Genomic DNA, 27,770 nt, shown 5'->3' with positions numbered 1-27,770 from the left:
ACCTCCTCCGGCGCCGGGCAGCCAATGCCGGGCGGAGGGCGGGCAGGCCAGGCCGCCACCCGCGGGGAGCCTGCGGCGGGGGGCTGGGGCCGTGCCCGCAGAGTGCCGGCCATGCAGCAGCAGCACAGCACCCTGCTCCACCTGGTCGCCGGAGGGTGAGTGTCCCTGCCGGCCTCCGCCCAGCACACGCGGCCCAGGGCCGGGCCGGGCCGGGCCGGGCCGCGGCGCGGAGCCCGAGTCTGCCCCGGGCCTTTGCGGGTCCGCTGCTCTGCGCCTCCGCCCCGGCTGCGGCTCTGCCCCTTCTTCTGGCTGTGTTTGTGCGGTCTGGGGAGAAGGGGAGCCTCCTGGTGAAGTCACGGGGGCCTCAGCTGGGTTTTCCGTGAGTGGAGGGGGAGGGAGGCAGGGCGTTGAATGGGGGGTTAGGATGTGCAGCAGGACGGCCTCGGTGGAGCATCATGGTCTGTGGGAGGACAGCCAACCCTTAGCGGCTGCTCGTCATAGATTTCCTGCATATCTTCTCTGGTTTTTAAATAGTTCCACTGGGTCTGGTGAGTCAGGAGTTTGGAGCGTGAATCCTGGCAGTGCCTTGGAATTCACAGCGTGCCCTTGAGCAAGGCCCTTCGCCCTCACTTCAACCCTCCTCTCTTTAAGAACCATTTGCCATTTAAATCACGAAACAGTAAAGTGTTTAAAGTTCATGATGTCCTAAAACAGAAGATGTAACGGACCTCCAGACTTGTTGAGTAACTGCTGAATTCCCTTGTCCAGGCAAGCATCTAACCCGTTTTCCAATTCCACCAACCTGTTGGAGTCTGCATGACAGTAAGGTCCCTAATACAGCCTGTACAATAAAGCATATAATTTAGTTGCACTTGATTAGTAAATTTCCAGTTTTCTGCAGGTAATGCAACTGTGCAATGTTAGTCTTTGCTTCTGTGTACTTGCCACATCTATTGCCAGTGTTATTTTGTATACACTATTCTCTTTTGTTAATTTCTTCTTTGAATTAGATAGTCACAGCATCTAGAAGGCTAAGCCTTTTTCTTATACATTTCTTCATCTTCCTTAGCTTTCTTCTTAACCTTTTTTTCATCCTCACTTTCCACTTTGGTTCTTGAAAAACTAAGAGAGTTCAGCTAGCAACTGAACATTTGCTAGTGGGAACTTTATCAGTCTGTATCTTGTCCCAGCCAATTGAGCAGTAATCTTTGAATTACAATTAGTTAAAACCCAAGAGATAAATAAGTTCAGGTTATTGCTGCAGTGTATAGTTAGTAATACTGTTTCATCTAATTAAGCAGATCTCATTAATGAAGGGACAGTTGTTCATTTTATCTTTTAGGGACTATCAAATGAAACACGAGGCGTTAATTCAAAACTAGTGCAAGAACATAGCTTTTAACAGTGTTCAGTTAAACTGGGGGACTCCTGGCCACAGGGTATGAGAAGGCAAAAGCTTTTTGTGTGTCCAGAAAGCATTTAGACTGATGAATGAAAAAGAATGTCTTGAAGGCTATTAAATGCAATGCAACACTTTTGGCTGAGGAAATTTCTGAGCTGAAAAATGCAGAGAGCTGGGAGAATATTCTGGAGAAGAATATTTCTTCTCGTACTCTTCTGTGGCCATCGTTATTACCCTGTGTCTTAGACAGAATCCTGGTTTAGATGGAAATTTGCCTGACATAATATTGCAGTTCTTAAATGAAGATCTTCAAGTCATCAGCATTTTTGCCAAAGTAAGGACTGAGATATGAATTACCAGTTAACCTTGTCACACCTGTGCATGTTCTCATAACCTTTTCAGATCATTAAAAAATGTTAATGGTGGGTTTTTATATTTCTCTGTACTAATCCTCTTTTTCTGCCACCTCAAGCTTCACAGTGAACTTTGCAAACTTTGAAATGTGAAAGCAAGATGTAGAAGCAAGTACTCTTTTCTGAGGTTAAATTACATTCTTTCTTCCTTTAGCCCTTTTTGGCACTCACTGCTTTGTTCTGGGAGTATGTGTTGTACTGGTTGTCCACTGCTATTCTCCATCATATTTTGCAGGAATTGCCTCTGTCGCTTTTTTCTGGAATAGCGATTTCAGGGTTTTGTCTTTGTTAAAACAATCTGTTTATGCAGGGCCTAATGACCCTTGGTCACTGCTGAGTTCCGTGTGTTTTTTCATTGCTTGCCATTAATTGCAGCTTTGCTTGTTATTTGCCACTGTGACAGTCACTGTCACCCATGGATTTTGTCATGTTAAATGTCACCTCCTGGGTTTTGGTGGAAAAAAATGAAAATTATTAGATCTAGTCTAGAAGCGATTAGATTCTTGCAGGTCCACTGCTGCACTGACAAATGGTTTAGGAGTGGGGGGTAAGAGTGAGACTGATTCTCTCTCTTTTTTTTTTTTTTTTTATTTCATGTTAAGGCATTATAGGTAGGATTTCTTCTAGTTTTGAACAACTGATACACCTTATTTCCTTATCTTTGTTTAGTCAGAGTTCTTGGCTCCTCAAAAAATGCTCTAGTCTTGCCATTTAGCCATACTGGCTCAGAAAGAACCTTTTACCTCAGACTCTTACTGCTGATTAAGTGACCACCATGCGAAGGAATAACTTCTTTTTTTTTTTAGCACTTACTATTGTTTTTTAGATTCTTCTCTATTAGCTATACATGTCAGTAGCTTGAAGAACTTGAACTCAGGAAACTTTTATATGTACTTGGGGCACGGGTTCAAATTCATATCCTGACCATGCTCAGGTAGGGGCTTCCTGAAGAAATTAAACATTATAAGAACATTGCATAAAATTGTACCTCCTTACGTATCATTAAACAAATCTTTAGGGTACCATGCAACTGCTTCTCTAAATGTAGTCCTGTCATAGCGTTTGTCCAGCATTTAGGTGAGAAGTTGAAACTGTTCTATTTACAGCATTTATTTAAACTTCTTATTCTCTCACCACTGTACTCAGTCCTTTCCTGAGCTGGAAACTGCACTTTTGATCAAGAAAAAACAGACCTGTAAGTCTGGAGTTTCTACTGATTTGCCTGATACAAACTATGGTAAAGAACAGAACTGTTGGAACCTTGAATGAGTATGGTCTACGTGGGAAAAATCAACATGGCTTTTGTAAATCATGACTCCTGGATCATTAAATAGGCTGTCTTGGTTTGCTTGATCATCCAGAGAACATGAGCCATGATGCTTACTGCTTCATGTTGTCTTCTGAGTCCAAGTTCAGTTCTTTGGTCATGTTCTACCCGACTCCTGCCACTTGCATCTGGGAAAAGTTGCTCCTCATCAGCTGCTCTGCAAGTTATCACCATTTTAGACTGGGTAGGTCTGCAAAGGGCTTGGCAAAGCAGCACGAGTGTAATGGAGTGGCATAACTAGTTGCTGGCATTGTGAAATGTGTAACTTGTCTTTAGACCAATTCATCAGCTAGATCTTTAACTCTTGGAATTCATTACAATAGGTATCCAGGCCTCTTTTGTTTTTTTCTTCTTTTTTTTTTCCTCTAACCTGCAGGCAGCAATAAATGAAGCCCCAGGAGTAAAAGCTATAAAAGCAATGTAAATATAGTCTTAGCTGCATAGACTGTTTCAGAATAATTCTTCAGAACTCTAGCCATTTGCTGACCTATATCTTCATATGCAGTCCTCTTGACATACATGATTCTTCCCTGACACTGTGTAGTTCTTTAGTTGGCTTTTCTTTCTCTGGAGCATAGTGAGGGATTTTTTATCCTTTGTCTCTTATGAAACAAAGTGAGTTTGGCTGTAGCAGATAGGAGCACCTGTTTGTCAAGCCTCTGTCTGGCTATAGCTTTCAAGTCATGGCTGTTCCATACAAATTCATCTCAAAAAAGTCTTTCAGGTACCGAGCAGCCTGTAGCTCTCAGTTACAGGATCTGAATGGGCAAAAGCTGAGAATAGAACATATCAGTACTCTGGTTCTGATTTGTCTCTGTGTGGCAGAAAGGGGAAAAGGGGCTACGTGTCCTTTCAGTGTTACTGATTTATGGTTCATAAATTCCAAAAATAGCTTCTGTCTGGTGAAGGTCAGGGTCTTCTTTCGTTAAGCAACTTGGGCTGTGGGTGAGCGTGGCTGCTGGCAGAAAGTACAGATCCTGTTTATACGGCCTTGAAAACGTGGGGCTGAATGAATTACGTGTTGAAACACACAGGCAGGCTGAGGGGTGGGAGAGTTTTGTGCTACCCCTGTCTGAGCCAATGCTGCTTTTACGGGGTGTGAGGCACGGTGCCTGGAGATGTCAGCTGAAAGCATTGCAGGGAGACTGGGCAGCAGAACTGTTTGCTCTGGGAAATTCTGAATGCAAAGTTCAGCAACTTTGAGCTGAATCCCTATGAACTTGGGACTGTTTGTCTCAAATACTGGTTTCAGAGTGAGGCTGCCAGGAGATGTCCCAAGAGAAGCCATTATTGCATTAATCAATATCAGAGCAAGAGGTCGTGTGACGCAGGCTGGGGGACCTACCCTCCTCCTCTCCTAGAGGGGAGAGGCAGTGGAAGAGTAGGGTCAGAATTATTGCCCTGTTCCTGCACAGGGGTCATCTTTACCTATGCTGTTATGCCCTAGATGTGGTGGCACGGCTGGAGCCATCCTGACCTGTCCTCTGGAAGTGGTGAAGACACGTCTCCAGTCATCCCAACTGACTCTGCGGCCTCTGTGCCTCTCTGAGATTCAGCTGCCAGGGATGAGTGTGAGGTTGATGAACCCCACGCCACCATCCCCTGGAGTGCTCAAATTGCTCAGGTGAGTAGGGTAGGGCAGGGTGTCTGTTAGCAACAGGGAAGTGAAGGTTTGGCCATCACGTGGAGAGATTAAAGTAGCATCTGGGTTGAAGCTCTGGAAACTGCAAGTGCAGTGATGTTTCATCAGAGCACAGGTACAGCTACTCCTCACAGCGGATCCATGCTTTGAACCCTGAGTCTGCAAGGCAGCTTTGGGGACTGTGCGAAGCTTCACAGCTAGTAGTTTGATCAGACTCGGTGTGATGATGTCAATAAAAATAGGAATAAATTACTGAAGGAGAGAAAAGTGGCTTAAGAGAAAATGAGAGTAGGGCAGAAAAGGATAACACTGGAGGTGAGGAGGGGACGCTGCAAGAAGAACTGAAGAAAGGAAGAGGAACCAAGAGAGCCTCCAGCTTTGTTCTGCTGACTCTTCTGTTCATTTCCTTCTATAGGACCATCCTTGAGAAGGAAGGCATGCGATCACTGTTCAGAGGTCTGGGTCCAAACCTTGTTGGGGTTGCTCCTTCCCGGTAAGTACTGCTCCCTGAGGATTGCCTATTCTGAACACATTGTAAAGGGCCTTCATGAAAGCTATTGCTCCACATTCTGAAAGCAGTCAGGGCCCTATGCCCACTGCCACAGGCCCCCATCATACAAGTTTTTTTGGGACCTTCTGATGATAGCTGCAGGATGACTGCTGTGCGCTGAGTATAGGTGGTATCTGATGCGACATTAGACAAACTTGTGCTGAGAATAAAATTTGGACTGAGGCCCCACAGCAGTGCTGTCCCTGCTCCTTGTAGATGAGCTATAATCTCTTTTGTATTTATTTCCAACCAGGGCTATATATTTTGCTGCCTATTCTGGTGTTAAGGAGAAGCTCAATACTGTCCTCGTACCAGAGTCCAAGAAAGTACACATGCTATCAGCAGCCTGCGCAGGTGAGCCTCTTCTGTCTCAAATCAAAGCCAAGGGGTCCTTCTGCTGCATGCTGAAGCTTTGTCCTTCTACATCTGGAGCAGTAAGCTCCTTGTGCAAAGTGTTTTCTCACTCTTCATTTTTCTTAGGATTATTTCTTAAGGTTTCTCCATTCTTTCCTGGTTCTAGTCTTTTCCCCTCCAGCTGCGATCTGGAAAAGACCTCCATTCAGGAGTCCAGGTGGGAAAGGCAGTGTGTAATGTGGACCCCTCACAAAATCATGTCTCTTGATATCTTTCAATTCTCTAACAAAATCTTCCATTCTTGCAAGTTTAGCCTATTGTTTCTTGTCACCTGTAGCAGGGTCATGTAGAAGGCAGAGTTGGCAATTACTACCAAACAAAGGCTAGAATGAGGGAGGAGGAAAATCAGCCTACCCTAAATGTCTCCTCTCCCACAGGAGCTCAAGGTCACTCTCAAATTGCAAACTACTGCAGTTTTCCAAGCAAAATTCAGAGAGCTGATAGATGAGCAACTCCTCACAAACTGCCAGTGTGATCCTGGTGCTCACTGCTGTGTTCCTCTTCTGTTCTCTAGGCATTACCTCTTCCACACTCACCAACCCTATCTGGTTGGTGAAAACCAGGATGCAGCTGGAAGCCAGGTAAGGCAGGCAAACAGTACAGAGCCATTCCATGTCGAACCGTGACTGTTTTGGGGGTGGGATTGGGAAGGGGTCTGTGACAGATAATCAGAACAAGAGTCTTCAGGGCATGCCAGAGAAGAGTCTCACAGTTGTGTTCAGAAGAGCATTTTTGGTCAGTGAAGTGATATGCTATTTTAACCCTCCCTCCTCTCTTTGCCTGTACAGAATGAAGGGGGAGCTGAGCAGTAATGCCCTCCAGTGTGCCATGCATGTGTACCACACTGAAGGTCTTCGTGGATTTTACCGTGGAATCACTGCCTCTTATGCTGGAGTGTCAGAGACCATCATACACTTTGTCATATATGAAGCACTGAAACAGCAACTGAGAAATGGCCATCATTCCCTTTCCACTCCACTCACACTTTCACCAAACAGCCGTGACTTCTTTGGACTAATGGGAGCTGCTGCTGTCTCCAAAACATGTGCCTCATGCATTGCATATCCGCATGGTGAGTGTGTCTGCACTCCTTGCTTTTGTTCCCCCTGATGGGAGATGCTGTGCCTGTAGGATCAATCTGCTAATATCACTTTCCTTTTTGTCTCTCCAGAGGTAATTCGGACACGGTTGCGAGAAGAAGGGTCACGGTATCATTCCTTTATACAGACTCTGCAGCTTGTAGTCCGTGAAGAGGGACCCTTGGCTTTATACCGAGGGCTCCTGGCCCACTTGATCCGACAGATCCCCAACACAGCTATCATGATGGCTACCTATGAGCTCATTGTACGTTTGGCCTCTTCCACCTTGTAAGCACACTGTAGCACCTGAGTGAGCTGCTGGAGAGATACAGGGACCTCATAGTTCTAAGACATGGTCTTTTCCCATGCTCCAAGAGGTGCTGCTTTTCATCACATACCAGGGCTGAGTCAGGCGTAGCATTGTCAGGACATAAGACTATTTTATACAAAGTTTTCAGCTCCAATATGTACAATGTCACCTTTGTTCTTTCTGGAGACTTGAATTCTACCAGTGCCTCAAGATGTCAGGGCACTGGTTTGACAGTGCCTGCTCTTAGCTTCCTGTATGAAACAAGGACATGAAATTTCCTGGAAAGGAGATAAAGGAGAAAGCATGTTTATGTCTTAGCTTCAGCATCTTCATGCCGTCTGGACCCATTAACAACCAAACATGGTTGTGAAGACAGGCTAGGGCTGAGACATCTGAGAGAGTTGGAGCAAGCAGAGATCTTGTGCTGAGACCTTTCACGTCCTTAGAGGGGCTGTTCCACTCTTATCTGCTGTGCTGTCCTTCTGCCCTTGGGGATGCCTCAACTTTGACCACCAACAAATGTCCTGTTGCAGAACCTTCCTTTGGGTCCTAAACGTGTTACAGCCATTACCCAAACCAGTGTCAGGCAGCTGACAGCCTCTTTTCTTCCTGCTGGGTCTGAAGAGTTGGACCAAGTAGATGAAGGGAAGAAATACAACCTGCTATGAAGCACTACCCTAATAACTTACGCTGCTGGCCTCATAGCCATGCCTTGACCATATCTGTTCTTTTTGCTTTCCCTCTTTTCCTAAGTAGCAGGAGGAGGCACAACTTCTTCCCTCAGAACTTTTGGGGCTGTTCTGTTACAAGCTGAAGTCCCTGTCGTGAAATACACTCTATGCTGGTAGAGAAAGTGGATCATGTAAAAAGGTGGATGAAGCTGAGTATTTGGCCTGTTTCTGTTGATACGTGGAAGGAGCCTTATTGTTTTTTCTGTAATCAAGGTTTTGCTGCATGTGTTAACATTTGCCTGTGACAGGCTGGGATGCCTTCTGTTCTTCTGTGGTTTCATAGCCGTGTGTGCTGGGTAAGGCTACACTGTCTTTACAGAGAGAGTATTTTGACTCAAAAAGGTGAGGGGGAGGGATGCAGAGATGTTACAATTGTTCCAACACATACACTTAAAAATACGACACATCTCTAAGGTAAGGCAGTAATTTTGATAAATAATATGGTCTGGACAATCTCTAGTCTTACATTAATGACTACACAGACTGCTTATTTCCCAGCATATAGTGGAAAAACTGCAGAAACCCCGAACCTTTTATTTGAAATCCATTTATTTTAAAATCCACTTTGCTTCCTCATCCTTCTTACCATCATTCATTTAGTTTAGGAGTATTGACAATTTTACAAAGCGACACAAGCTGCAGTGTTCTGGTGTTTTTTTGTTTTTGATTTTTTTTTGCATGAAACGAGAATAAACCTCAAACGACAACATTGGAAAAATATACAATATATATATATAGTATCTGGGGAGGGGTTGTGAGAGAGCCCACTCTGAGCCTTATGGCTGGCTTCTCCTTCCAATTTTCCATTCTTTCCGAGCCCCTCCTTCCTCATCATAGTTTGAACTGTGCCACTCTCATGTGCAAGTGCCCAAATATGTGTCTCAGGAGAGCCAAATGTGGGGTCAGTAATGTGGGGAATGTCCACAAGGAGAATGGCAGAAGATGAAGGAACACGGGAGGCAGAAATGACACATGAGGGAGGAGAACATGTACAAGGTGGGGGAAGGAAGAAGTTAAAGTAAGACACCTCCTCCTTCCAGCCATATGTTTTTAGGGATCCATTGGATGGGTGTTTTAAAGCTCCTAATAGAGGTGAGAGCTGTCACTTTTGCCAATGATGTGTCGGTCATCCACGTCATTGCTGTCTGGGGAGTCGGGTGTCTCCGAGTCAGTGCTGTCATCATCTTCCTCCATGTCCTTATTAGCTCTTCCCTCACTGTTTTCTGCTGCCCTCTCCTGGCAGCTCTGGTAGGACTGTGGAGATGAGATGTCGTAAGGGGAAGGATCTGGCAACCCAGGAGGCCAAAGCCTCTGTGATTGCTCCTTACCTCCATGGGGTTGACTATGATGGTGAGGGCTGAGTCGTCCCAGAACATGTCACTATCTTTGCTGCCAGTGCTTGTGTGTCCCCCTGCAGCAGCCCCCGGGACCTCTTGCCCCATTCCCCTCCGGTGCAGGGAGTGGATGCGCAGGATGCCCAGGATCACCATGAGTGCCAGGAAGCCCACACACACCACAATGATGATAGTGGCTGCGCTGGGGACCACTTTGGAGAAAGAAAAGATGTGGTTACAGTCTCTCACATAAACGTGTTTCCAACCTGACCAATGCCTAACCTGCAGGAACTAGAGTTGCTGGACAGAATATGGGGTTTTGGTCTAAGCAAGAACATGTCCTGACTTTTCTGCTCCCCTGGGCACAGGCAGTTCCTGCCTTTGGCTGCTATATCCTTACTCAGTGTTTCCCAGGATGCCTAGGTCCAGGCGCTTTCTAATGTCAGCTTGCTTGTAGACTCTGCATAGCTTCATCTACATAAGTTACCAGAATATGTCATATAGTAGTCATTTGTCATTGTATCTGCCCATTGGGAGAGAGAGGTTTTCACTAGAGAGAGTCTCTAAGGAGGACAATTTTCATAGTGTGATACTGTGTAAGCAGTAGAGAAAGAAGGAACCCAGAAGTGTGCTTTGCACATGGGGCAGAATACTATTCTAATTTAGTACCACAGTCAAAGCCTAGCTTCTCCACAAGAGAAAATTTGAAATTCATCTAAGAGCCTTAGACCAGCTCTCTCCTCTTTGTTCTAGGCCTGTAGGTCTAGCCTTCACTCCCTAGATAACCCCATTTCCTGGAAAACTTGCCCAGGCCCTCCATGGATTTGTTTTGGGGAGCTGTATATAGCAGGGACAACTTTTCCTACTGCTTCTGCTGAGATCAAGCAGAGCTGGGGAAGGGCGCAGCAGGGGGTGATTTTTCAGCACTCTCACAGCACATGCTGTCCCAGCAATGGTTCAGTTCCAGCTGCAGGGCTGGATCAGCTTTGGGTAAGAGGCTGCACGAAACTGCAGTAAAAGCTAGAAACAAAGGTGCTATCCATATTCTCTAAAACAGGGGGCCAAAACCAGCGAAGGGTCCTCTTCAACAGTCCTAGAGCTTTTCAGAAGAGCCAATTTGAATCATAGAATCATTAAGGTTGGAAAAGACCTCCAAGATCATCTGGTCCAACCATCCCCCTACCACCAATGTCACCCACTAAACCATGTCCCTAAGTACCATGTCCAACCTTTCCTTAAACACCCTCAAGGACAGTGACTCTACCGCCTCCCTGGGCAACCTGTTCCAATGCCTGACTGCTCTTTCTGAGAAGAAATGTCTCCTAATTTCCAACTTAAACCTCCTGTGGCACAACTTGAGGCCATTCCCTCTAGTCCTATCACTAGTTATCTGTGAGAAGAGGCCAACCCCCAGCTCCCCACAACTTCCTTTCAGGTAGCTGTAGAGAGCGATGAGGTCTCCCCTGAGCCTCCTCTTCTCCAGACTAAAGAACCCCAGTTCCCTCAGCAGCTCCTCACAGGACTTGTGTTCCAGGCCCTGCACCAGCTTCGTAGCTCTTCTCTGGACACACTCCAGGGCCTCGATGTCCTTCTTGTACTGAGGGGCCCAAAACTGAACACAGTACTCAAGGTACAGCCTCACCAGAGCTGCGTACAAGGGGATGATCACCTCCCTGGTCCTGCTGGCCACACTATTCCTGATACAGGCCAGGATGCCATTGGCCTTCTTGGCTATCTGGGCACACTGCTGGCTCATGTTCAGGCGAGCATCAGCCAACACCTCCAGGTCCTTTTCCTCTGCACAGCTTTCCAGCCACTCTGCCCCAAGCCTGTAGCACTGCATGGGGTTGCTGTGACCAAAGTGCAGGACTCAGCACTTAGCCATGTTGAACCTCATCCCATTGGCCTCTGCCCATCAACCCATCCTGTACAGGTCCCTCTGCAGGGCCTTCCTACCCTCCAGCAGATTGACACTTCCCCCCAACTTGGTGTCGTCTGCAAACTTACTGAGGGTGCACTCAATTCCCTCATCCAGATCATCAATAAAGATATTAAAGAGGATGGGCCCCAATACTGAGCCCTGGGGGACACCCCTGGTGACCAGTCACCAGCTGGTTTTCATTCCGTTCACCACCACTCTCTGGGCCCAGCCATCCAGCCAGTTTTTAACCCAGCAGAGTGTACCTGTCCAAGCCATGGGCTGCCAGCTTCTTCAGGAGGATACTGTGGGAGACTGTGTCAAAGGCCTTGCTGAAGTCTAGGTAGACTACGTCAACAGCCTTTCCCTCATCCACCAGGCGGGTCACCCGGTCATAGAAGGAGATGAGGTTGGTCAGGCAGGACTTGCCTTTCATGAACCCGTGCTGGCTGGGTTTGATCCCTTGGTTGTCTTGCGTATGTTGTGTGATTGCATTTCAAAATGAATTCTGTTCCATCACCTTTCCTGGCACCAAGGTCAGGCTGACAGGCCTGTAGTTCCCCTGATTCTCCTTACAACCCTTCTTATAGATGGGCGTCAAAACATGATAGACTCCTTTCATGCTTGTGGCACAGAGTTGTCAGGACAAGCCAACAAATCTTATCTCTAGCCTAGCTTTCAGGCATCTCTCTCCTCTGTTTTGGGGGCAAGAAACATCATCTTGTCTTTTTAGTGCTATCTCCTGTATTTTTCTGCATTCGTTGATCACCACCTGGTCCCATCTCTCTTTAGAGCAGTGGCAGTCTTGATTGTCATTTGTCTCCTGCTGTTGAAACTTCCTTTTGAAACTACATTATCCAGCCCCACACAGCACTTTTGCAAGATGCATGAATGAAATAGTACGAGCTTACAGTTGCTCTTTTTAGACAAGTAGTAGGTTTCAGACTGCTTCTGCATCAAGAAAGCAACACACCAGAGAAGAATTATTGCACCAAGCTCTAAAACACAATTTGACAAAGACTGCAGTCCATTTGCTAATGAAGAGTGGGACAAGACAGTATAATAAGAACTCAGTAAGATGGGTAAAGGGAGTCTGCAAGCAATGCCCTGCTGTAAGTTCTAACAGGATTATCACAAAATCAACATCTTGACCTAAAGGAATAAAATCAAAAGTGTGTTACATACTAGGGTTGTTATGGGTGCTTGCCAAGCTGTGGCCAGATAGCTCTGGGGGTAAATGATGGCCTCGATGTATGAACTGCTGAGAACTCAGAATATGGTTAGGATGAGCAGCTCGGTTCATGTTGTGGAGGACATTCATCTGCAGAAAGACCAGAGTGAGAGAGATTCAGCCCTGTGTTCATTGTGATGGTGTCTACACTGGGTGCATTCCTGTCCACAGTGATCTCCCCATGCATGTACAAACATGTATACGTGCATGTATTGATCTTGTACCTCAACAGTAAACTCATTGCTGGAGTAGCGTCCATTCATCTCAGTGCAGGACAGGTGAAACTTCCTCTCATAAAGAGCAGCACCATGGTTGATGTGGTATGAGACCTGGCGTAGTATTTCCTCATAAACTGCAATGCTCTCCACCCCTAAGACCAAGAAGAAATAATTGTTGTAGAGTCAGGAAGCTCCTGCTTCAAAGTCATCTGGTTTAATACCCCTGTAGCAACTAGGAGCTACAGAGGAATCCAAGGCTAGGTTAATGGGAAGTGACCAGAGCTGGAGCTGTCTGCAAATGATCTGATGAAATCCCAGCTTGCACTGCTAAAACACACTTAAAGGAAGAAAGGATCAAGAACAACCACCCTGTTAAATTCTGCACAGTACATAAGCATTGCACCGGTCCTCCATTGCAACCTCTGGGATGTGCTGTCCCCAAGTCATTTCACACAAAATACTACTGGCATCTAAGAAAACCAGCCCCCAAGGGCAATGGGACTAAGTCAGGAGGAGTGATACAAGCCTGAATCACAGCTCAGATACCATATCCTAGCACTGTGTACTGGAGGAGTCACCTCCTAAGGGAAATAGCCCAGGACTTCAAAAGCCAGGAGTTCAGCAAATGGTTATATCTCAGTCTCACAAAGTACACCAACACATTGCCTTAAGTTCTTCTCCCTGTGATGCCTAACAGACAATGAAAGAGGCATAAATACACATCTGTGGCCAAAGAGGACATACCTGTGATGGTGAGGTAAGCAGAGGTGTTAACAAGCTCCAGGCCCCGCTGCTGCAGCGCTGCCCCATCCAGGAGCAAATACTCCCTCTCTGGGTCCAAGTCATCTCCTACCAATGAGATCTCACAGCCATCCAAGTTGTGCACAATCTCATCTGACATTCGTGTGTCTGTCACTGAAATGCAAAGGGGAAGAAGATGGCCAGAAAGCCAGTCAGCCAGGAATGAAAGCAGGAATGGTACCCACTTAGACATACTCACATCGTAAGTAATAACTTCTCTTTCTCTGGCTAGCACTTATCTTGAGTAAAATCACTGTCAGTCTAATTACTTGCTGGAAGAGTCCCCCTGGTTCTAATGACATTATTTATGTACATGACTAAGTCACTCATATTTTGGAACAACATACTATTATGGGTCTGGTTCATGGTAACATATCTTGGCTGTAATGACTGTTGGCAATGGCAAACTGAAAATCAGGAATTTTCACACATTCACAGACCCTTAGTGCTTTTGAAAGCTTTCCATTCTCACAACTGCTGGTAACCAAGTTTGAGATCTTATCTTATTTAAAATGGCAACCACTTTCAAAGACTAATCACTTTCAGCAGGGCGAAGACCAACTTTCTCTAAGAAGCTCAAGCTGCTGAACAGAAAGTTATGAGCAAAAAAATCCTATTAGCAAAAGAGATGCAACAGAAGTGAAAGGATATGTGGAGCATAAAGTGCAGAGAAGTAATCTGAGGGTGATGGAGGGAGCTGAGGGAAAAGATACTTTAGGGTGTGAGGAAACTGACAGGGGAATTCAAAGGAACAAATGATGCAGGAAGAAATCACAAAATCACAGAACATCCTGGGTTGGAAGAGACCCACAAGGATCATCAAGTCCAACTCCTGACTCCACAGAGGGCAACCTAAGAGTTAAACCATGTATCTACAAGCATTCTCCAAACATTTCTTTAACGCTGACAGACTTGGGGCCATGAGCACTTCCTTCGGGAGCCTGTTACAGTGCCTGACCACCCTCTCAGTGAAGAGCCTTTTCCTAATATCTAATCAGAACTTCCCCTGATATAGCTTTGGGAAGGGGCAAGAAATAAGGGAAACGGGAGAAGACTGAGGAAGAGCAGGAGTGGACAAAGTAACAGGCAAGACATCCAGTGCTGGATTCAGTAAAGGGAAATGTAGGTAAAATGTAAAACAGATTAGCATGGGAAAGATGGAGGAGAGAGTGAGGCAAGGAACTGTTTGGGTGGAAAAAGTACAGGGAGGAGCAGAAAGGATTAAGAACCAATTAGCCTACATATTAAAACACAGTGTGCCTTGCTCCTGTATTTATAAACTCTCTCCTGTTTTGGGTGCAACCAGGGGTTCTACTTCCTCTGCAGAACAGCAACACTTGCAGGTTTTTCCATTTTTTCTCTGACTCTTCCCGTACTCCACTCACCAGTACCGTGCCAGTTCTCATCCTTCCTGGCCTCCACCTGGTGAGAAATAGAGCAGGTGATCTGGAGGTTGGGGAAAAGGGGGACCCCATCAGGAGCCTCAAAGTCTGATGCAGTATGAGCAAAGTGGGCAGTGCCACTCAACAGGATCTGGGGGGCATCAGGCTGTAGCACCACGACATAACCTTCCACATCAGGAATGGAAACACAGGACTCTTCACTGAAACACCTGAAGGAGAGAAGCAGAAAGCATCAGTTGGCCCAGCCTTCCACCAACACTGCAATAGAGCATCTTCTGCCCATTACTGTCAGTGAAGGCAATATCTTTTTTCTGGTAGTCTTCCTAGAGATTCCCTGTGGCCTGCTGTGCAAGACAGAGAGGTCTGGTAGGAATCACTGCCTTTCAGGTGACTTGGTCATATCTGCACACCACAGAGAAAATTAAAACCAGCCCACATGCCTGAAACACCATCAGCAAAGGCAGAAGTTCTGCTAACTGCATGGACCCTAGGACCCCAGTATTAAAGTAACCAAATGGATACTTTAATAATTGTTTTCAGAAACACTTGTCCATTTCACAAGCATCACTTAGAATTTAAATACAAGGTGAGGTTTAATTTTAGTCAAAAGGGATGTAATCCTCTTGCTGAACCTAACCAGGGATGCTGCTTTGTCCACTCACTTGACAGCAGTGGTGAGTCTGAGTGGCCGGACTCCAGGGGTAGCAAAGCGCAGTGAATTCATGTAAGCCACATGCTGGATTGCATGGTTGAAGGTTTCCACATCATCACCCTCCAAGGTGAGCAAGGACTGAGAGGGGTTCACATGAACCTAGAAGCGGACAAGAAGAAAATACTTAGTATTCCTTAGCAAATGCCAAGAACCCAGGCTACGAGAGACACAAAGGAGAAGGGTGGGGAGCTGTCCGAGGTGGGGGAGCAGGCAAAGTCCTGGGAAGCAAGGCCAGGGAGGAGAGTGGAGGAGACCCATGCAAGTTGGGCAGATGGGCATACCTTCATCCCTTTGCCCAGACTGTCGAAGTCACTGTAATCAAGCCCCTCACGGCAGGCATACAGGCATTCAATAACCTCCCGGCTCTCCAAGCTACCAGGGCGCACAGTGAAGCCAGCCAAGTAACCATGGAAGTAGTGGTGTATCAACAGAGGATCTCCTGAGGGAAACATGGGACGTGGAGGGCGTGAGAGACATGGTGAGGAAGAGAACAAAGACAACAGAAATGTGAGGGACACACAGTTGTCTCCCTTACGAAAGACAGAGAGACAGATGACTGCATGGGACATGGAAGAGCAAAGACAACAAAAGCCACAGTGTGAGGGACACAAAGATGTTAAGGGAGGTAGGAGAGAACAGAGGGGTGCACAGAACATAGAAATGAAAAAGACAGTAAAAAGACAGACAATACTGAAGTAAGTAGATGACAATTTTTGGAATCCCGGGTAGGGAAAAGACCAACAGAAAGACCAGGGCAGTGACAGGTAGGTAGCATAGAGAAGTTTCTGCTAAACCACTGAATGCCAGATGGAAACAATTTCTTGTCCCCTTCTCATTCTGCTTCCTGTGAGGGCTTTCAAAAGAAACTGTATGTTCCACAGATAGTTAGGGATGAGGTGACATCTCCTGATGTCTCCAATGGCTATTGTGTTCTTCAGAGACCAACTTTAATGACCAGGCATGAGGACACTTTCTTCACATGAAAAGCGTACTCCATTTCTCAAAGCAGGCTGTAGTCCTACCAGCATTTTCATGCTCTACAGGTATCAAGGACCAATCTGCCAAATAATAAGGGTTTTCTTCCCAAATCAGCAGGAGGTGGTAGGACAGGATCAAGGAGCTGTACAAGGAAGGCACCATGCAAGAAGTGATATAGTCATGCATGGTGAAGAGGGGAAGAGAACCACCTTCTTTCTTTTCCCTACCTTGTACAGTATCAGTGGAATTCTCATTTCCCTTGATTTTCTCTTTGTTTTTCTCCTCTGTAAAAGGAGAACATTCAGACAAGCAATTATACATTGGAAGAGGATAGTTACAGGGTCAGGCATGTTTCTATACAATTATCCATATCAGCCAGTGCAAAAGAACAGCTCTGGACTCACATACCAAGCAGTGCACCCTTCAACCCTAGAGACAGCACAACACAGATGAAAGAGGGCCATGTCCCCCTCATAAAGGGATGTTGAGGCTGTAACTAATACAAGAGGAAAATACAGGGCTTTTTTCCTCCTTCTATTCCTCTATTCTAGGAATTAAGTGACTCCCATTTATGGAACATGGTCCTTGATGTGTTCTCAACAAGCCATGTTCTCAGCTCTCCTTTGAAATTCAGATGGTTTCAGAAGGGTGTCCCAAGCTGATTAATATTTGTTGGATGCAAAAGGCCAGTAGAAAGCACAGAGCTGTGGGAAGATCCCTGTGCAGGAAGAAGCAGGACTACATTAAATGTTTGACCTTACTAGCAATTTCTGCTGGAATGAAGTCAAGCAGCAGGCATGTTCCTTTAGTTTTCATAGAACAGAATCATAGAATCATTAAGGCTGGAAAAGACCTCCAAGATCATCTAGTCCAACCATCTCCTACCACCAATATTACCCACAAAACCATGTCCCTAGGTTTTGTTCTGCTCCAGTCTTACAGGAAAACTGAAAGACCTCAGACTTACATCTCCACAGAACTGGTTTTAATCTGGTAGTGTCTTATCTATGTTCCTAACCTTATTTTTCTTCTCCAACCCAACTTCTGCACAGACTGCTTTGTGGCTTCTCCATAAAGAAATTCAAGACACACAAATCACCATCAATACAACTAACAGCATAAATAATGACCTCTGCTCTCTGGTGAAAAACTTTGATAGAAAGGCCAACACCTGAATGAGGTACAGACTTTCAACTCTCCGCTGCATGAAAGCTAGTTAACTGTCATCACATGTTCTACTGCTGCTGTCCACAAAGCTGCCATTGACGCTTGAGTTATTACTACCATGGCCTGCTGGTTTGGTCCATAAGGAGGGAAGGAACCACACTGGCTTTGGTGACAAGGAGACAAGATGGCTGCAATGTGGCTTGCATCATTTAGTATTGGACACCATTTTTCACCTCTTCTGGCTCTCCCTTCACTCCCATGTTTCCCACATGGAAACAGCATGGCTCAGGGAGTGGGCACTCACCAGTCCAGCAGGCTCCGATCATGAGTGAGGGCTCCTGCCGAGGAGGATGAATGAGGCCATTGTCATGGATGAGGGCAGGGTCATAAGAGACGCCATCCACATAGAGTGTGACAGTAGGGAACTCAAGATTGAGGGCATAATGGTGCCATTCATCATCACAGACCTATGGCATACAGCAGAAGAAGGAATCAGCAAGGGGAAGGAGGAGAAAGAACACTGAGAAGAGGTAAACGTTTTCTCACCTGCTCAAGCTTCCATAGGAACTTCACAGGCCTTGCACTCTCCAGCAATGGCCAGTAGAGGAATGCAATTCGGCAGCCATGCACAGCCAGAGAGTAATGTGAGTAGCCATCCTCTGCCAGGGGACAAGCAAAGGGCATTACATACAATACTTCAAAGCCAGAGCCCAGAAACGCACACTAGCCTGCATGATTGGCACTCAGCACTGTGTGTTCACAGTGGGCTTGACTGCTCCCAGAAAATGTGGGGGCTGAAGAAGCTATGTTCCTAAGGAGGGACCCCTTCCCAGGCCCTGCTCTGGAACACAGGGATTTCCACCTGCATGGACAATGCCTTCTAACAGATCAGCATCACCTCCCCAGGAAAAGTGTCTCACCGCTCTGCACTGTACTGCAGATCACCGTCTCCTCTTCCCGCCTGCCTTTGCTGGGCACTACAGCATGTTTCATCCATACAGACAGGGTGAAGTGGTCACTCAGCCCCTCATGGGCATGCAGCCCATTCATCACAGGCACCTGGGCAGCCTGGCTGCCATTGAACCAGTAGATGAGGCTGCTGTCTTGGCTGTAGTGCACTGAGAGCCGTGCAGTCCAGTTCGCCGTGGGGCTAGGCACAGGCAGCAAGTCAATCTCTCCTGAGGCAGCACCTACCAAGAAGGGAAGGAGTCAGCAGTCAGGAGCACAGGAGTCTGAGAAGCCTGGGATCTAGAGCACAGAAGAAGAGGGTGGCAGAGGGCTCATTGCAATGTCCTAGAGCACAGGGAGAGGAAAAGTGGCCTATAGGCCTTCTCCTATCTGGAGGAGGATGGTGACTTTTCAATCTGTGCCAATGGATATATCTCATAGACTCTGCACAGTGAGACAATGCACAGAAACCTCTGGCTTCCCAGAAAAGAAAGTACAGGGAGCCCCTTAAAAATACAAGCAGGGTGCCCACAAGGTGCTTGTGCTCAAGACAGCATGTGAGCTAGGTGTCCTCACAGCCCTGCTGACTACAGCAGATATGGAGGAGTGTGTCTCAGCAGCTCTGCTGCATGAGGTGCAAAGGTATCACCGTGAATCCCTTCAGGGAAATGGGCAGGGTGCTTTGCTGCCATTCCCCTTTGCTCAGGAAAGACTCAATTCACCACAGAGTTTGCGTAGTGACTTCTCGGAGTAGTTATCCCGGTCACAGCCCTTAGCCACATGGTTGGTCTGCAGCTCCACCGTGGCCTGGATGTTCCACAGGGGCTCATCGCAGGTCTCCAGGTGAATGCTGGGGAAGAGTGCGAGGTTGCCTGCACCCGGTGTGTACTCAATCCTCTTGTTCCAGCCTAATGAAGAAGAGTGACAGAGAAGAGACGGGTTAGGTCCTGCCAAGGACCCAGGGCCAGAACGCTTGGCACACACAAATGGCGTCTATGCACCAGCCCATAAACAGAGAGATTTTTGGCCCCTTCTGCACTGAAAATCAACTTTATGCAGCTGGCATCAGTGCAAAGGAAGATTTCCTGGAAGCACAGAAAGTCCAAATTCTCATCTTCTACAGCTAGTGCCAGTGTAGCATCAATCCCTGGATTTTCAATCTCTCATCAGGCAGAGTAGACATTTAGCTGTGTTGATTTCCCTTTAATTCCATTGACTTAGCTGACCCTGTAGACAAACAGCACCTCTGAAAAAGCCAAAGATCCTCAAGATGAGCAGCCTCAAATGCAATCTACACTACATTCTGTCTGTGAGACTTATCAAATACATAGTAGTTCACAGTAATCTAAGAAATGTTTTTCCCATGTTCAATTGCCTCCCAGTAACTTTGCAGTACCTTAGATGGGACTGGTGGTTTGGTGCCAGAATTTAACTATATATGTGTATACAAATTTATATGTGTATACACAAACATTTTCAATCAGTAGGACTGAGTAGTTCAGCATAAAGGCAAGACAAAACTGTGTCTGGAGGTCTCATACCCTGCCAGCTGGGTTTACAGGTGGGTTTCACCTGGATTTCCACTTCAGCATCATCAGAAGCCCGCTTCTTTCCACAGTCATAGGCTGTTACTGTGAACCTGTAGAGACGATCTCCACTGTACTGCAGCTTCTCCGTGTTCTCAATGTTCCCTGGATAGCAACACAAAGAAATCAAGGAAGAAGAAAGTCTCTTCAAACATGTTACTTCTAGAAATCGCTCTATTTTTGATCAACTACAGAAACAACCAAAGGAAGGCAGAGTTCCCCCACAGTGCCACTGTGCTATATGCTATAGCATCCCACAAAATGGCTGCTGAGTCTCTGCATGAGAAGAGAGAGATGAGCAGTACTAGAGGAATCACAGTTCACGTACCACAGTTCTGCCAGCAGATGGGACTGGAAGAGAAAGAGCAGAGGAGAAAAGGGAGAGTCATGTGCTCGTGGCAGGTTCAGATTCTTACCATCATTGTCAATCAGAAAGGGAATATTGGGGGTCAGGATCTCGTAGTAGCAGATCTGGCTGTACTGCGGCGAGCAGTCTCCATCAATGGCTTCCACACGCAAGATGCGGTCATACAGCTTTCCCTCAGTCACTGCGACACGATACAACTTTTCCACAAAGACAGGAGCAAACTCATTCACATCATTTACTCGAACGTGCACCGTGGCCCTGATGCAGAGAAACATCAGTAAGAACTTACTGGCTGATTAGGAGCCATACATCACCCAAATTTCAGATTACATCACTCCCATAAAATGTACCAGTCTGACTTCCAGATGTCAAAGGCAAGGACAAGGAAAAAGACATGGGTTTCAACACAGCAATGTCGGTACATAGGAGCTTGTACAATGATTTCCCATCCCAGAGAAAGAGTAAAAGGACTGATAATGTCATCTGGACCTTCTGCCTCTATTCAGTAATGTAAGGCACCACTCAGACACAACTGTCAAGCAGTCCTTGTTTCTGGCATATTTACTCGTGTGACTCAGCCAGTGCACAGGACCATCGCATTTTTGTTTGGTCTTATTCACATGTTGAGTTACAGCATCATGGCTAGAAAAAAATAATCCTGGCTAAAGGAAGGGCCCCCACAGCATTTTCTGTTTGCATTTATGTGACAGATCACATTTTGTAACATGCAGTAACGACTGCATGGACTTACTTGTGTGATTTCTTGGTATTGGCTCCATCAGGTCCCTCTCCACAGTCATAGGCCTGGATGGTGAATGTGTGCTCTTTATGTGCTTCACAATCCACTGGTTCCTTGGCCCGGATCAGCCCCTCACCTGTAGCTTTGTCGAGGATCACAGCTTCAAAAGGCACCCCTGCCCCATGGATCCTGAAGCCACAGATTTCACCTTGCACCCACAGGTGGAGAGGAAGGGGAGAAGAAAGAGGACTGAGGAGAGCACGACATGCCCCCTTGCTCCCCACTCCCATATTTTCTTCCTTTCTAACTTACACTCTCCTTTCTCCTTCATTATCATCTCATTGCGGTGCAGTTGTTGGTTTCCTAGGAGTTCCTCCTACCAGCTCTTACAGACATCCATGATGTAGATTGCCCTCTACTGGAGACTGCACCCCCAGCAAGTTCTCTTGCCCAGCATCAAGAAAAGCTAGAGGCTACAAGGCTTAAGCTAGGTGTATGAGGGCTACACTGCCAAAGTACTAAGAGAGCACCTTAGTTCATCTCTCCATCCCTCAAGGAGGCAAAACAGGCCATATATTTCAGGCAGACATCCAAAGCATGAAAATCCATGGTGCCTCATCTATCTATTACAGGACGTGCACAGTATCTCAGGGAATTACAAATAAGGTCACCTAAATCCTAGAGTTCAGCTCACAGGGGCCCCTTTTTCTCTCCCAAAGCTGAGGGGGCTTGCATGAGGAAGCTCCAGGCATGGAGCAAACGCTAGGAATAAAAAACCTTGTAAAAGCATTGAAGCATTAGCTGTACTTTCAGGGATTCGTGCTTCCTGTGAGGGATGTGGAACTGCCAGCAAATTGTGCCCTACCAGCTTCCTCCAGCCCTCACAGACACAGAGCTGTGCATGTGATCTTTGGAAATAGCAGAACTGCGTCAAAAAGTAGCTGGCTCCACCCTCAGTTCCCCTCCCTAAGGGAAACAGCTCACAGGATCCTAAATCAAGCTGTGCCCAAATTGGCTCCAGACTTCACTGGGGACCTCCTCCGAAATGAGGTTTGGAGGTGATCGTTTCCTAAACAGAATCCAGCACGGGGATGAATGTGACCCTGCCTCTGTCTCTTTGGAGGTCTCTCCCTGCCTCCCACCCTTCCCAAAGCTGTCGCCCACCTACCTGCATAGCGCAGTGGAGCATCTTTGTCCAGTGCAAATAGCGGTGGGTTGAGCAGGACTGTGTTATCATTCTCCATGATGATGCCCTGATATTCAGCTTCGATCCAGGGTTTGTGCTTATTTGCTGAGACGAATTTGGGGTAAGGGATGGAGCAGAGGAAAGCATTAGCCAAAAATGACAGATTCAGTAGAAAAAGAGCAGCATATCATCCAGTGGCAGGTAGCGACCACCCCTCCCCACCTTCTTCTCTGGAAATAAAGAAAGCTAAAGTCGGCTGGGAAGAAACAGCTATTTTTCTTTAGCTCTGTTCTACCTCACTCTTGGGGACCTCACCCGAAACAACGTGCTCCTTCTGGCCTTGTCATTACCCTCTTGTTAGAAGCACGTAGAGAGGCATTTGGGTGCCCAGGAAAGCTGGAGCGATTAAAAAAATGAAAGCAACAGACACGAGTAGTCTGATTCTGGAGCAAGATCCAAATGCTAAATCCTTTAGCTCACTGAAGCCATAATTAAGGGATCCAGGAGACACCTTCCCTTGGGGTGTCCCCAGGGGATAAGTCTTGCACGCAGCCATTACCACCTATGCCTTCCACCCTCTGGACTAAGGCCAAGGATCTAGACACGTGTATCCAGGTACACTTTCAGACAGCCACCCTACACGTATAATAATCTGCTGAGTCCCTTGCTCCTTCCTTCCCCACTCCATGGTGAGCACCATATTCCTTTGGCCCCTCCTTGCTGATCCCGTTGGCTGGAGCCCAGCCAGGCTTGGCATGGAGGCAGCCGCCAGCAGGAGGCTCTGAAAAATGTCACAGGCCCAGAAATAGCAAATTAATCTTTATCACAGAGGCTCCAGGGCAGGGAAAGGGAGAAATAAAGGGGGCTGGGGGGGAGGGAGAGGAGAAAAAATCGTTATAAATTAAAAACCCCTCCCCCATGCCCACTCCCTGCCAAATGGGCCTCAGAGATTATATTACATGTCCTAGTTACAACCCCCATTTCCAGATAATCCCCCACTCTCCCACCCCCTGGAGACCAAGATTTATTACAACCAAGCAATACTCTGAGCACAGCATGGCTGGTGGGGAGTAGGATACCGAGCCCTTCCCCTCAAGGGCACTACTTCCAATACGTGGATTCATTCTCTGCAGCACACGTACTGCCATGGCGTTTGTGTTGACTCGAAAGGGACAGCACCCCCTACAATCGATCACTCCTGCCCGTCAGGCGCAAGACGTGTTGCTGGAGCTGGGTGATGGGCCAACAGGCAGGACTGCGGGTCAGAGCGGGGATGCACCGGCAGGGCAGAGCAGGTGGACACAGCTCGGCGTGGAAGCGAAGAGTGTGGGTTGGCATTTCTCTCTCCCCGTATTGATTAAGATTATAGAGCATTGCGTAGGAAACCCAGAGAAACATCCATCCTGCTCAGTATGCAGGAGCAATCCTTCCTGTGCGCGAGTGCCCACGTCTCACGCCACCCCTCCGCTGCCCCCGCCAGATTCCACTCTGTGTCAGTCCCAGTCCGTGCACCACAGCACCGAGGTGGGAGTCGATGGCCACAAATGCCAAATATGCCCTGTTGCTGGGGTAACAAGCTGGTGGTAGAGACAGAAACCCTTTGCTGCATCCACCTGCAACTTGGGAATCACCACTGATTTCTTGGTATACGAGTTCTTGGGGATTAGAAATACATTTGGGGAATATTTTTAGGATACAGACTCCCACCAGTTTCAAGAAAGCTCCTCTAAAACCGAAATCATTTGCCAAAGGTGGGTGCATATTGCAGCGTGTGAATTCACAAAGGTGAGAGAAAATACAGAGCATAAGGGGCCTTGCCTTGCAACTGGGTCCCTTGGAGCCAGAGCAGCACAAAAAAAATGCCCCTGCCAACATCAGCGTACACAGAGCCCTGTGTTGCACCCTCTGTCTGTAGCTCTGTCCAAAGCACGTTAAAATGTCACATTCCCTGATGACCCTTGTGTGTTTCAGATTCCCCCACCCCATCCGATTATTGTCTCACTGACTCCCCTCGAATGAATTTCTCGTGCCTGTGTCTACAGCCACAGATCTAGTAACCTACATCCTTCTCCATCACCCTACATGTTCACAGAACATCTGCATTCAGAACGTTAGAGCTGTAGCATTTGGTTTTGGTCTTTTTTATTATTATTATTTTATTTAGCACTTAAGATACTGCCTTATATAAGCAACCTGCACAGTTAACACGTAACCGTGGAATAATTCCTATTGACAGATTCTAGATGCATGAACTAGAATCAGAAAATGGAGATAGAGGATGTGTTTCTGAGACAAGAGGGATCTGTGGAGATGCAACACATCCCCTCTCTGCATGTTAAGGAAGGAAAGCTAAACCCACACGGCAAGAACTGAAACAAAAGCAAGGCAAGCGGGTGGAAATGGGGAAAACGAGAAGGGAATGCTAAAAGGAGAAAGAATATAGAAAAAGAAAAAAAAAAAAACAGGTGGTAAGAGCCAGATGGAGAAAGTAGAGGGAGGGGACGGGGTGAGGGCGCTTGAAAGGGCAAAGAAAGCCCGAGAGGCTGGGGACCCTCGGAGCCCCCCTGGCAAAATGTGACAGATGACAGCGGGGAGCTGCACGGCAACCGCAGATGGATGGATGGACAGATGGACAGACGGACGGATAGATGGATGGATGGATGGATGAATGGATGGGTGGATGGATGGATGGATGGGTGGATGAATGGATGGGTGGAGGGATGGAGGGATGGAGGGATGGATGGAGGGAGGGATGGATGGATGGAGGGAGGGATGGATGGACGGACAGATGGGTGGGTGGGTGGTTGGATGGATGGATGGATGGATGGATGGACGGACGGACGGACGGCGCTGCCAGGTGCCGCTCTGCCCGCCGCGGGGGGCGGCCGGGGGGGTCCCTCCGGAGCTCCGCAGCCCCTGCCCCGCCGCCGTCCGTGCCCGCGGCGCTCCGCTCACCTTTGTTGGCGGCGCCGGCGGGCAGCGCGGCGCAGAGGCAGAGGAGAGGCAGGAGGACGGCTGCGCGGGGCCGCGGCTCGCCCATGGCGGAGGCGGCGGCGGCGGCGGCGGGTCGCAGCCCGCCCGCGGTGCTGGACAGCGGGGGCCCGGCGCGGCCTGGGCACGCCCTGAGCTGCCGGCACCCGGCCCCGCTCCGCTCCGCTCCGCTCCGACCGGTGCCGCCCGGCCCCGCCCCGCCACTGCAGCGTGACGTCACGGGCGCGGCGGCGAGCGCGGGGGGGGCGGCGGCCGGTGCGCGGGGCCAGGTGCGGCGGGGGCGCGCCTCTACCCCGGGGGCGCGCGGGGCGGGGGGAGGGGGGGGGGGGGCGAGGCTCGACGGGGCGCACCCGCCGCACGTCCGCACCGGCACCGGCACCGGACCCGGCACCGGCACCGGCACCGGACCGGGACCCGGAGCCGCCAGGCTGCCGCCCCGACGGGCTGCGTGTCCCCGGGAGGAGCGAGGCACCGCGGCGGCCGCCCCGTCGCTGTGCGGACGAGATGTCCCGCTGCTCTCCCCCGCCCCCCGGCCGGGCGGAGGTGCGGGAAGCGGGGGCAGTCCCGGCCTTTTCCGCGCCTCCCGGCGCGGGGACTTTTACCGCGGCGAGGGGCCCGGCGGCTCGCCCCGTCCCCGCTCCGTGCCGGCCCCGGGCCCCGCTCCGCTCTCCGCTCCTAGCCGCCGGCCCCGTCCCCCTGCCCCGGGATGCCGCCCAACCTTACCGGCTATTACCGCTTCGTCTCCCAGGAGAATATGGACAATTACCTCCGCGCACTAGGTAACCCCGTCCTCCTTCATCGCTTTCACTCCCCTCAGTCCCCAAAAACGTCAGCCCGCGGGATCTGGGAAGGGGGGGGAAGGGATCTGGGCAACCCCAAATCTTTGGTCCTTCTGTCTGCCACCGTCACTTTTTGCGCTGCGGTGGGAGGGGGAGAGGAGGTACCCCCAGAGCTGGGGCTCCCTGGCTAAAGAGTGAAGGAGCTCTGCGGGGCTGCAGCTGGCCGAGGGGCCCGGGCAGCCCACAGATCTCCCCTCCATCTCGCCCTCCAGATATCAATGTGGTCCTGCGAAAAGTGGTTTGCCTCCTGAAGCCCGATAAGGAGATCATCCACACGGGAGATCACATGGTCATCCGCACGATCACCTCCCTTCGGGACTACGTTATGGATTTTGACCTGGGAGTCCAGTTTGAGGAAGACCTGGGGCCCGTGGATGGACGCAAGTGCCAGGTGAGAAGCTCACACGGGGCTGGATGAAGGCGGACGGGGGTGTGCTGGAACCTCAGGGGCTTGTCCAGCTTTTGGTTCACAAACAAGGTGAGAGCCCGCGTCAGAGCTGGCCTGCCCCGGCAGGTCCGGGACTCACTGGTTCTATGAGTAAATCACAGCAAAGGGGACGAGCACCGTACAGCCAAAGACCCAGTACTTATGGATCCAGAGGGTACTAGTCTCTTGGGATAAAGACAGAAACGGCCCGCCTGTCAGCGCTCGGTTGCACATGGGAGGCAGAGGGCCATCCATTCCCCACAGAGTCAGTCCTAAGGACCACCAGAGTGCCAAACTACTGCCATCAGTCCTAAGGAGCTACCAAAAAGACGCCAGATCCGGGACTGCGTTTGAAAACATGTCTGACGGGAACAGGCGATGTCATCGCCGGTAATCTGTATTGTCGGGACCTGCTTTTGTTGGGACCGTGCCTTCCTCCTTTTTTTTTTTTTTTTTTCAGACAACCGTGTCCTGGGAGGGCGATCAGCTGGTGTGCGAGCAGCTAGGAGAGAAGAGGAACCGAGGCTGGAGGCACTGGCTGGAAGGGGACCGGCTGCATCTGGTGAGGAGGCAGCGGCGGTGGGGGCACACCGTGCAGGTGCTGGGGGCGCTGGGCGAAGCCTGCGCAGCCTCCTTCCAGCTCCTCTCGGGCGCCAGCAGCGGCTCCTCGGGAGCAATGACCACCTCCCATAAACATCCGCCTGCGGGGTTCAAAAGTTGACGGCCGTGCCCCTTCGCAGCCCGCGGGGTGACCCGACGGGGGGGCGGGCAGGGCCGCAGCCTGAGCTCCGTCTCCTCCTTCCCCCCCGCCAGCGCATGACGGCCGAGGACGAAGTCTGCGTTCAGGTCTTCCAGAAAGTGAAGTGAAGAGGATGCCCGGGCCGGACCTTCGCTCTCGAGTGCGAATTAAAGCAGCAAAACACGGCGGGAGCCAGCCGAGCCATGCGTGGCGACCTCCTTCCTTCTGCGGGGCCCCGCGGGGAGGGGCGGCACGGCACGGCACGGCACGGCACGGCACGGCACGGCACGGCACGGCACGGGACCGGGGGGCCCCAGG

The 27,770-nt window shown here is 49.0% G+C and overlaps 3 protein-coding genes across 4 annotated transcripts; 2 read left to right on the top strand and 1 right to left on the bottom strand.

Moving 5' to 3' along the window:
- Window positions 1-8,586, top strand: LOC308177276 (solute carrier family 25 member 36-like). Its single transcript, XM_080554226.1, has 7 exons — window positions 1-155; window positions 4,590-4,766; window positions 5,200-5,277; window positions 5,588-5,688; window positions 6,263-6,329; window positions 6,537-6,820; window positions 6,920-8,586. Exons 1-7 carry the CDS (start codon window positions 25-27, stop codon window positions 7,117-7,119), a joined length of 1,038 nt encoding a protein of 345 aa, XP_080410352.1. The 5' UTR covers window positions 1-24; the 3' UTR covers window positions 7,120-8,586.
- CLSTN3 (calsyntenin 3) lies at window positions 8,400-25,639 on the bottom strand. The gene is made up of 18 exons (XM_080554191.1): window positions 25,412-25,639; window positions 22,439-22,561; window positions 21,283-21,478; window positions 20,581-20,789; window positions 20,120-20,269; window positions 19,301-19,486; window positions 18,551-18,820; window positions 18,177-18,289; window positions 17,935-18,097; window positions 16,691-16,747; window positions 15,767-15,924; window positions 15,436-15,584; window positions 14,756-14,982; window positions 13,314-13,484; window positions 12,576-12,721; window positions 12,306-12,441; window positions 9,197-9,414; window positions 8,400-9,122 (listed from the first exon to the last, which is right to left on the bottom strand). The coding sequence occupies exons 1-18, from the start codon at window positions 25,494-25,496 to the stop codon at window positions 8,952-8,954; spliced, it is 2,928 nt and encodes a 975-aa protein (XP_080410317.1). The 5' UTR covers window positions 25,497-25,639; the 3' UTR covers window positions 8,400-8,951.
- Window positions 25,495-27,652, top strand: RBP5 (retinol binding protein 5; the record flags this gene model as incomplete). Of its 2 annotated transcripts, none has more annotated exons than XM_080554241.1 (4): window positions 25,495-25,716; window positions 26,474-26,677; window positions 27,174-27,275; window positions 27,527-27,652. In XM_080554241.1, 4 exons carry the CDS (start codon window positions 25,495-25,497, stop codon window positions 27,578-27,580), a joined length of 582 nt encoding a protein of 193 aa, XP_080410367.1. In that variant the 3' UTR covers window positions 27,581-27,652. The 2 variants fall into 2 exon arrangements, with proteins under 2 accessions (XP_080410367.1, XP_080410368.1); XM_080554242.1 differs by lacking the exon at window positions 25,495-25,716 and adding an exon at window positions 25,936-26,226 and having other exon boundaries at window positions 26,499-26,677.
- Between the last annotated feature and the right edge of the window lie 118 nt (window positions 27,653-27,770).

The sequence above is a fragment of the Anser brachyrhynchus genome (assembly GCF_964034855.1).
Source record: "Anser brachyrhynchus genome assembly, chromosome: 1".
NCBI lineage: Eukaryota > Metazoa > Chordata > Aves > Anseriformes > Anatidae > Anser > Anser brachyrhynchus.
Note: the sequence above shows the minus strand (reverse complement) of the source record. Positions and strands in the feature narration are given on the sequence as shown.

What these genes read in the sequence shown, in the direction of transcription:
- CLSTN3 (XM_080554191.1), bottom strand. Translation starts at nt 25,496, where the DNA reads ATGGGCGAGCCGCGGCCCCGCGCAGCCGTCCTCCTGCCTCTCCTCTGC. An exon ending in GATCGGAGCCTGCTGGACTG is followed by an intron (nt 16,748 to 17,934) that starts GTGAGTGCCCAC and finishes CTCCTTTTACAG; the next exon opens with AGGAGAAAAACAAAGAGAAA. An exon ending in AGACTCACCACTGCTGTCAA is followed by an intron (nt 14,983 to 15,435) that starts GTGAGTGGACAA and finishes TCTCTCCTTCAG; the next exon opens with GTGTTTCAGTGAAGAGTCCT.
- LOC308177276 (XM_080554226.1), top strand. Translation starts at nt 25, where the DNA reads ATGCCGGGCGGAGGGCGGGCAGGCCAGGCCGCCACCCGCGGGGAGCCT. An exon ending in CTCCACCTGGTCGCCGGAGG is followed by an intron (nt 156 to 4,589) that starts GTGAGTGTCCCT and finishes GTTATGCCCTAG; the next exon opens with ATGTGGTGGCACGGCTGGAG. An exon ending in ATGCATTGCATATCCGCATG is followed by an intron (nt 6,821 to 6,919) that starts GTGAGTGTGTCT and finishes TTGTCTCTCCAG; the next exon opens with AGGTAATTCGGACACGGTTG.